At 43.2% G+C, this 9,970-nt stretch overlaps 1 protein-coding gene across 1 annotated transcript; it reads left to right on the forward strand.

Annotated features, from left to right (window-relative positions):
- Window positions 1–2,848: 2,848 nt before the first annotated feature.
- slc26a10 (solute carrier family 26 member 10) lies at window positions 2,849–9,592 on the forward strand. Its single transcript, XM_053423822.1, has 18 exons — window positions 2,849–3,113; window positions 3,708–3,818; window positions 3,991–4,148; window positions 4,285–4,449; window positions 4,536–4,688; window positions 4,773–4,855; window positions 5,084–5,231; window positions 5,320–5,433; window positions 6,315–6,392; window positions 6,487–6,582; window positions 7,238–7,344; window positions 7,558–7,627; window positions 7,783–7,965; window positions 8,062–8,116; window positions 8,271–8,359; window positions 8,457–8,511; window positions 8,604–8,710; window positions 8,802–9,592. The coding sequence occupies exons 1-18, from the start codon at window positions 2,849–2,851 to the stop codon at window positions 8,838–8,840; spliced, it is 2,076 nt and encodes a 691-aa protein (XP_053279797.1). The 3' UTR covers window positions 8,841–9,592.
- The last annotated feature ends 378 nt before the right edge of the window (window positions 9,593–9,970 follow it).

Consider the following 9,970-nt stretch of genomic DNA (forward strand, 5'->3'; position numbering starts at 1 on the left):
GATATTTTTATAATTTGATAAATGCGAATGCAACAAGGAAAGCGGGATCACAAGGTTTACCCGGCCAAAACACAACTAGAGATGTCGACAAAACGCGAAAACACAAATGGAAACACATACCACAGAGTAACAGATGATTGTTCCATTAAAACCTGTGACTTCACATTTAAAACATGCAAGTTTGTGTGGTAAAAAACAGATTGTATCACTTGATACATCTTGTGCACACGAAAAAGCGGGTGAGACCCTGTTTGTTTGTGCTGCTGGGCTAATTGAGCACACGCTGCGCTGTATGAATGGCTCAGCTGTGTACTTTGTGTCTGGTTGTGCCACTCAGGTATTCACATTGTCATTGTTGGAAATTCATAAAGTGCTGCCCCTGTTTGGATGGCGCAGAAGGGGTTTCGTCCCCTGGTTCGGGGGTTAACGCTCCATATCCTTTTCCATTCAGCACATTGTTCGTTTTTCCACTGATTAATATCTTGTTTAAACAGCCCGCAGACACACCAGGCCGTCGGTCTGTTCGTAAATCCTCAGGAGCTGATCAACACAATGGCAACACATTCCTGGCATTTGGAGGAAATTCCTTATATCACTGTGCCTCCTCTCCACCAGAGACACAGAAATTCTAGGAATATGACACTGGAACAATAACAATGCTGCGTGCCTGTTTATTTCATTTCGCTTATTAGAGGTAGGGCAAATCTCCCCCTGGACCTTTCACCTATTAATTGTTTGGCTTCAATTACGTCGCCAGCCATGTTTTCTCCTGCATGGAAACACAACAGCAATTTAGAATCAACACTCGTCATTAGAAAGAAATTGAGACGTTTATCACAGTTTAATCGTTTGACCTGTCTGATAACTAAACCTCCTTTGCTAATTATTACTTCATCTAGACTGAGGAAGACACAAATCTAAAGGATGAGATCAAATTAATTATTTTTTAGCTCATTAAGGTACCTGGGTGAAATATAGATCCCGGCTCCAGCGTGTTAATGGCTGGGACATGGATTAAATGAAAAAAAGTCTAAATACACATCAAATATATTTTTCTCAAGGATAGTATCTGTCATTTTTAGGAAGTTCTTATCACTCTGTTTGTTCAAGTTCATGTTTTCCAGCAGGTTTAACATTAGCTATTGGCTACTATAAAAACATCATGATTCAAAGCTGAGACTGACCCGTGATTGGTCGAGCCTGTGTGTCGGTGCGACCTCCCTACCTTGACTCCATCCCCCCCGGTCGCTACTCTGCAGGCTCTGGCTCCAAATATACATGAATGCATTGTTCCTAGAGAAAAATGGGAGAGTCCATATTTATACACAGTCCAGTCTAGGCAGAGGAGGGTATCATGGGTAACTATAGGTCGCAGAAGCTAGGAGCTGACTGGCACACCTCCTAAATGTCAGCAGCACACTGTGTGGACCTGTATATCGAACCAGTTGATGCAACAACCAATGCATGTTTCCTACATGTGCAGCCTCAAAGAGAATATTTCCAGTCTAAGTATAAATATAAAGTTTTAGCCCATATTATTCGTTTTATATACTTCACATTGTTCCTGTGTGAAGTTGACGATGCCAGTAAAATACACTGTATCCTTGAATTACAACAAATTGTGCAATGCAATGCTTTGTAATCTTTGTTTGATGTGTAGCGAGGTTTATTTTGCATTTCTAGCTTCAAACGTTCTATCCTTCTGCCCAAGGTCTCGGCCCATTCAAGCTCAAATCCTTGGGTGTTGTCCTGCGTAACAATAGGAAACGGTGGCATGGCCTGCACTGCCTCACGTAGCCTCATGGGATTGGGAGGGTTACTGGTGAGATGGGAGAGGTTCATTCAAAGAACCAATATCAGGTCATAATTCAGAAATAAATTCTCCGTTTTCTTTTTTTCACAATTCCTCTCTGCCTCGTGCTCACTCAAATATATTAGAACATCTAAACTTTGATCAGATCTGATGGTGATTTCTAGATACATATTATAAACATTACATTAATAGCAGTAAACCCATAGATCCAGATTGATCTATTTTATGTTATAATTATCCGAAGCTCCCTTGCACTCGCTCCTGCAAGACAAAGAACAACATCTCACTCATCCCACGAGATCTGTGATCAGAGTCAATGTGCAGTTTGATCCATGAACCGGGCGGCCATGTGTGATTGGGTTTCACAGGTGGCCTCACGGGTACCGGACCCTTTTCCTTACGGCCTCACAGTTTAAACTCCCCTACCCATTACAGACATCCATCCTTCTCGGAAATGAACCCCTTGCTAACAGACGGTGGTTTGAAGTTACACCTCATCCCCACCAACAATATCACTTTGATCCCTGTGGGCGTTTCACAGTGCTTTACATTGTATAAGTCAACTGTGCCTCTTCTGAGCTTGTACCTCCCGCACAGCTCTCAGGAGGCAGGAGGTAAGGGAGGACAGGGGTGTGCAGGGCAGAGGAGGGGGGGGTGTTGGTGGAGGGGGGGGGGGGGGGGGGGGGGGGGGTGTAGGAAAAGCAGATTGTGTGTCTGAAGGGTCTGAAGTTTTACTTTCTGAAAAAATAAAAACCCTCTTAGCAGTAGGACCCAGAGGATTTATGGTAAAAAAAAAAGAAAAAAGGGCCAGCACACCTTGATGTTGTGAGGCAGGACCAAGAGGTGGAGGAAAAAAAAGTTGTTCAACCCTGTACCAAAAAAAAAAAAGTTAGAGCTCCGAGCCACGTCATTGGCTGCTGAGGGTCTGACAGGAAAACACAATGGATCCTGAGGTCACAGCTGAGTTTGCTATATATGTATAATCACCGTCTCCACTGACTCCACAGCATGAGCCTCCACCTCAGCAGGGACACGATGAGCGCGTCGGTGGCCGTGTACAGGAACATCTACACGGAGGACCGCTTCCAGCAGGCCTACGGCTCCGAGGACAGCGCGGCTGGCAGCGTGCGGCTCCGGGAGCGGCTGGCCGGACGGTGCAGGTGCTCGAGGCGGGCCTGGCTCCACCTGCTGAGGGAGAGGGTCCCCATATTCAGGTGGCTGCCGAGCTACAGGCTCAGGAAATGGATCTTAGGAGATACTGTGGCCGGACTGACTGTGGGGATCCTTCACATCCCGCAGGGTGAGTCAACCACTGAATTCAGTAAATGATTAATTAATGAGTTACTGGATTAAACATCATCAAACATATTGTGTTACTGTATAGTTGTAAAACGATTTAATTTCGGAATCAATTGAGCAGATATTGTATAATTATTGGTGTGCTCTTTGTGATAATTATTAATAATAGATTTTCATTAGTGATGATCATAATAATAATTCTAAAAATATGTAAAATAAAATAATCCCTTTATATCCCACAATGTGGAAATTTACTGTGTTGCATGAGTAAAGATCAGATGTAATAAACAAGTAAACATGCAAATATAAACAAAAGGAAATATATAAATGAATATAAAATAGAATAGAATGTGAGCAGAATATATACATTGTAACTGGACGGCACATAATAGATGTGAAATATATGTAATGAAGTACAACTATGACCATACAATTAACATTAACAGTGAAGATAAATACTGTCTATTAAAATCGTTCTCTTTTCTTAATTTATTGTCTTGTCTCCAATTAAAAGATTTAAGTTATGAACATTGACGAAGTGAATTTTGTTGTTGTTTATTGTTAACTATTCTTTTAAATGTCCCTCACTGAACAGGCATGGCCTTTGCTTTACTCACGTCAGTAGCACCAATATTCGGCCTCTACACCTCCTTCTTCCCTGTGATCATCTATATGTTTTTTGGCACAGGTCGCCATGTGTCCACAGGTAAAACTCATGCCCACATAACGTCTGTTGTTTACTTTAGAAAGATTAGATGCATTGTTTCACACAGCATCAAATGTGGTGGCTTTGCCTTATGTACAAACATTATCTCATGCATGCATTTGGAAATCCGACTGTCAGCCCCCTGGTACTGAGATGATGGATCCTTTCTCAGGTACCTTCGCTGTGGTGAGTCTGATGACTGGCTCGGTGGTGGAGCAGCTGGTTCCCAGTCCTCTGGGACTGAACTCCAGTTCGTCTGAGGCGGCTGACTTCGAGGCCCAGAGGATCGGAGTGGCCTCGGCCGTAGCACTCCTCTCAGGGATTATCATGGTAAAGGCAGACGCACAAAGTCCAGAAGTCACAAAATGAAATAATAAAACAAATGGTAACGTCAGATTTATCTGTTTGTAAAAACTGTCACACTCCGACAAAGCTCACAATGCTTTGTTGATGTCTTGTGTCACAGCTCTGCATGTGTGGGCTTCAGCTGGGCTTCCTGTCCACCTATCTGTCAGAGCCAATCGTTAAGGCTTTCACCAGTGCTGCTGCCTTCCATGTCACCATCTCCCAGCTGCAAAGCATGCTGGGCCTGCGGCTCCCTCGCCACACTGGGACCTTCTCCCTCTTCAAGGTAAGCAGCGCTACACAACGAGGCCTCGATGCTCAGATCCAACATGGGGTCTGTTTTTCTCACAGCTCACAAACTTGTGTGTTCAGACGTTAGCGTCAGTGATGGAGAACCTGCCTCACACCAACATGGCGGAGCTGCTCATCTCTCTGGTGTGTTTGGCCGTACTGGTCCCAGTGAAGGAGATCAACATGCGTTACCGGAACCGCCTGCGCACGCCCATTCCTGTGGAGATCCTCACGGTTGGTCAAGTGCCTGTGTGAATGTGTATATGATATTTACTATGCTAGGAAGACATTATAAGGTTTTTATTCTTCACTCTTCAGGTAATTGTTGCTACAGCTGTGGCCTACGCCTCCTCACTGGACTCGTCTTACAACATCGAAATAGTTGGTCACATCCCAGCTGGGTACGTTTTTTTATTGTCAATTTGTAAAATACTAAACTACTATCGGAGAAGATAAGGGGGGTATTCACTTGTTACAGCAATAATACATAAACATACAAAGTATACACTTTTCACCACAGACAGAATATTAGGCCTCGAAAAATTTATTGTGTTTGTGCATTATGTCTAAGGAGATATTAAATAAGGAAATACTAACCTTTAAATGATTTGGGTTTCTCTCATCCTCAGATTTCCAAAGCCACGGATGCCTGCCCTGCAGACTTTACCTGACATTGCTGGAGACACAATAGCCATAACGTTTGTTGGTTACGCCGTGTCGGTTTCACTGGCCATGATTTATGCTGATAAACATGGATACTCCATCCATCCCAACCAGGTAAAGTGTGAGAAAGGAAAAATCAGCTGCTGGTTGAAATCTCAGCAATCTGCTAACTCTCTGTGTTGAACCCTGTGTTTGGTTTCAGGAGCTGCTGGCTCACGGCATCTCAAACACCGTGTCCTCGTTTTTCACCTGCTTCCCCAGCTCGGCCACTCTGGCCACCACTAACATTCTGGAGAGCGCTGGAGGATACACACAGGTAGAGCACATGATTTACAGTTACTTCTGTCATCTGAACGTCCCGGTTATCTCATCTCATCGTCATCCGCTTATCCGGGGTCGGGTCGCGGGGGGAGCAGCTCAAGCAGGGGGCCCCAGACTTCCCTTTCCCGGGCCACATTGACCAGCTCTGACGGGGGGATCCCGAGGCGTTCCCAGGCCAGTGTTGAGATATAATCTCTCCACCTAGTCCTGGGTCTTCCCCGAGGTCTCCTCCCCACTGGACGTGCCTGAAACACCTCCCAAGGAAGGCGCCCAGTGGGCATCCTTACCAGATGCCCGAACCACCTCAGCTGACTCCTTTCTAAGTAAAGGAGCAGCGGCTCTAATCCGAGTCCCTCACGGATGACTGAGCTTCTCACCCTATCCCTAAGGGAGATGCCAGCCACCCTTCTGAGAAAACTCATCTCGGCCGCTTGTACCCGCGATCTCGTCCTTTCGTCCCGGTTATTCCAAACCAATTGAAAGATCATTAAAATAAGGACAGATGTTATATTTAAATGATTGTATCACCTGACGCTTTAGACATGGCAGCAATTAATCCTACACTTTTAATTGTGATCAGCATCATCTTAACGGTAAACGGAGAAATACAAATCCTGATTTCCCATCTATAGCTCATTGTTCGATCATTATCAATATTAGAGTTTAACTTATATTTATAAGCTATAAAACAGTTTAATGTCGACTTGAAATGATATAAAACCTTAATATTAAATTTATATTAAAGTTTTTAAAAATTGCTCATTTATCACACTTTTATTTTGCAAAAGAAAATGCAGCTAATGAGGAGCAAGGCTTATAGTCACACTGAGATATTCATACGTGTGTGTGTTTGTGTGTGTGTGTGTTTTCCTGCAGCTCTCCGGCCTGTTCACCAGTCTGGTCGTCCTGATTGTCCTGCTGCTGATTGGACCTCTGTTCTACTTCCTACCCAAGGTGCATTTTATTTGTTTGTGTCTCTAACAAACATGGGAAAGAGGACAAGTGGGGGAACGTTCACTCACCACATCCTTTATCTCTTTGTGCTCAGGCAGTCTTGGCATGCATCAACGTCACCAGCCTCAGGCAGATGTTTCTGCAGTTCCAGGACCTACCTGAGCTGTGGAGGATCAGCAAGGTGGATTTCGTAAGGCCATTTATCAGCACTACAAGAGAGACATGAGTGGTTTCTGCCATGTGGTCCACATATAGGAGTAAAACACAAGAGAGTGGAGGCAAGATGGTTAATAAGCTCCCTAATAAGCAGTTGGTCACCAACTGATTTATAAGGCACAGTTAATTGGGTTTTTATACTAACTTGACATACTAGATCATATTATCCTGGTCAAGTTTAAAACATAAATTTGTTTTTATTTAATTCATGCTATCTATAGTGAAACAATATTCCTTTCAGAAGCTTTTTCCCTCTGTTATTCATAGATGTAAACTGGAAGTAAACTTCACTGAATTTGAAAAAATTATATTAGCTGGTTATTTCGCTGGAATATTTATCAGAATTTACACCATTCTTATACAGTTTGCATCAGCTTAGCAGTCTGGTCACAAACTGATGATGCATGCATTGTGTATTCAAACAGTAACTGCTAAACAGTTGCAAGGCTATATGAAATAAATGCCACTCTAGTAAATGAGAAAACACATCAATCAGCTATGGGGCAATGAGCACAGGAAGCACATTAGATAAATCACCTCCATCCTCCTTCTTTTCACCCTGACTGCTGTGTTTGAAATTATTATAACCTGACGTGACGTTATGTTTTATCGGTCCGGTCTTTGTGCAGATGGTCTGGCTGGTGACATGGCTGTCTGTGGTGGTGCTAAACGTGGATCTTGGCTTAGCCATCGGAGTGGTGTTCTCCATGATGACTGTCATCTTTCGCACACAAAGGTACGTTTCCATTCCCTCTGCACAATGTCAATGTTGAGTTACAGCCCAGCTAGTACCTTTGCCAAACCTGGTGTATATCTGAGCGACATGAGACCTGGACTGACAGCACACTCATCTGCATCTGTTATTGAGATATTAAAACCCCACAGGGACAAGGATACGAGTCAGTCGAAGTAGATCACGTTTCACAATGTGTTTCCCATGATTCCACAGGGCTGGTTGTTCAGTACTTGGCCGAGCCAGCAACACAGAAATTTACAGACCTCTGGAGAAACACAGCAAGGTGAGAAGATACTCCTGCTGCTCCAGTTTGAGCAAATCAACCCTCCACTTCAAGACAGTTTGAGATCATCTACTGTAATTTTGGAGGCCCCATGAATTTCATACGCAGGGCAGATCTTGAAAGTAGATCCTGAGATCGTGCTGGTTTCTTTGCAGTGCTATGAGGTGCCTGGAGTGAAGATCCTCACGTACAATGGGCCGATTTACTATGGTAACCGTAGCTTCTTCAGGGAGGAGATGAGCAGGTTGCTGGGCCTGACGCCAGAGAAGATCCGCAGCTGGGAGAAGGCCAAGAAAGCCCTGGAGAAACGGGAGAGAGAGACCACCATCAGCACCGTGGTACGCTACTGTGATCGCTGCCAGAGCTCAGACCAAACACACTGTGAGATGTAATTTAATTAAAAATGTCTTATTGTTCTCCCTCGTCCTGCGTAGGAAAGAGGCATCGCAAACACATCGTATTCCTCAGAAAACGACTTCTTTAAATCAGGTTAGTAATGACGAACCTAAATAAATAGGGTTCCAAAAACTAGCACTGTATTTCGAATTCTGCATTTTTCTTAGACTTAGCTGTAGATTTGTGTGATTGCTCCTGTGCTGCAGATCATTTCAAGGAAAGCTAGAATTTGTGTTCTGTCCTGCAGAAATGCCTGAGAGCGACGTCCAGGCAGTGTTAATCGATTGCAGCAGCGTGATATTCGTTGATGTTGCTGGAGCAAGACTCTTCACACAGGTGAGGCGGATAGAGCACGACCTGGTGTCATCTTCACTGTTTAGGCTTTTCTCCATCACTTTTTTCACTGTTTCTACATGATTGGTTGCTTTTGCAGATGTGCACTGAATGCCAGAAGGTTGGAGTACATGTGTATCTGGCCAACTGCAATGGTAAGGATGATATTTATACACAGAATACATTGCGTCAAATTTTGACCTGCTTGAAATGATTGGGTGTTGATCGGGGATTTCTGTTCCTTTAGAGAGCGTCTTAAAGATCCTAACATCCAGCGGTCTGATGAACCACATGAATCCTCAACATATTTTCGTCACCGTTCACGACGCTGTGATGTATATTCAGCAGCAGAGGGTAAGATAGAAAGCAGATATTTTCACTAATGTACAATGTACTTTTATTTGCTTACATCGTTTTAAACATATCATGATGTTGTTTACTGTAGGAAAAACCTCCAGAGAACACCACAACTGTTTGGGTATGAGGACGTGGAGGAACCATCCTTCTTCTAACCAACGGTCTGGGACTAAAATGGCGGAGGGCGTCAGGACTTCATTTGTTTCCCCGGCTGAGTCTCTCAGCTGTGTGGCAGCACTCCAGCATGTGGCCCAGATTGTATTGTACACCAGTGTTTCAAAGAAGCAGTAGCCTGTTGTAGCATTATGTCATGAGTTCAAAGTCAAATTATTTTACAGTGTTAACTAGTTTCCATAAGAGTCCACCGTGTCACACTTTAAACCGTCACACATTCGAAAAGCTGTCGATGCCGCAGAAACAACAACATACAATCATATATTCAGTATAAACACATCTGAAAAATTCGAATGTTTTTCACTTGTATGTTACAGATATCAGTTGTGTGTAATTTCTGCGTGTTTTTCTATCGTCATATATGCTGGAAAATTACCATAGAAATATTTATTTAGTTTCTGTTTGTCTTTTGCAATATGGATAATTATACATAAAGTGCACTGAATATTTTGTTTAAATACTTTGTATATTTATATCTTGTTTTGTTTTTTAATAAATATGTGCTGGAATATGCAAATATGTACATTAAACGACATCCCATACAGCCTTAAAACCATTCTGGCTTTAAACTCCACAGAGGCTGCACAAAATACTACACTTATCAGCAACTGTGACAACCAGGGGCTGTTTTGACAATGAATGTCTCCCCAAAGAAGAATTTGCAGTGATTACAAACAAAATGTATTAAATATCAAATGAAACTGGGTTATAGGTGTCTACATCAATATTTGGGCGAGCGTGGTTATTAAATATGGACACATCTGAGGAGGAAAGATGGTGTGGAATGTGAAGCATGCCAGTCTGCCAGATATTGGGCAGAGAAGAAGAGCAGTCTTTGTATTTGGTGAAGTGCCGCTTACCTGCGAATCTGCACCGAGACTTAATGAAAGAAGAAAAATAATACAGGATTCATACGACAACAAAGACAGATGGGGATTTGTGCAACAGAAAGGAATGAAATTGGGGAATTAAGACCAGGTCATCTGTCCTGGAGCTTTCTGCTTTGTTCAGCGTGCAACATGAATCTTTTTCCAGATGTACATATCGTCACAACACGTTGAAGATATGTTTTACCACCATGCT

Source organism: Pleuronectes platessa, chromosome 6 (genome assembly GCF_947347685.1).
Source record: "Pleuronectes platessa chromosome 6, fPlePla1.1, whole genome shotgun sequence".
Taxonomy (NCBI): Eukaryota; Metazoa; Chordata; class Actinopteri; order Pleuronectiformes; family Pleuronectidae; genus Pleuronectes; species Pleuronectes platessa.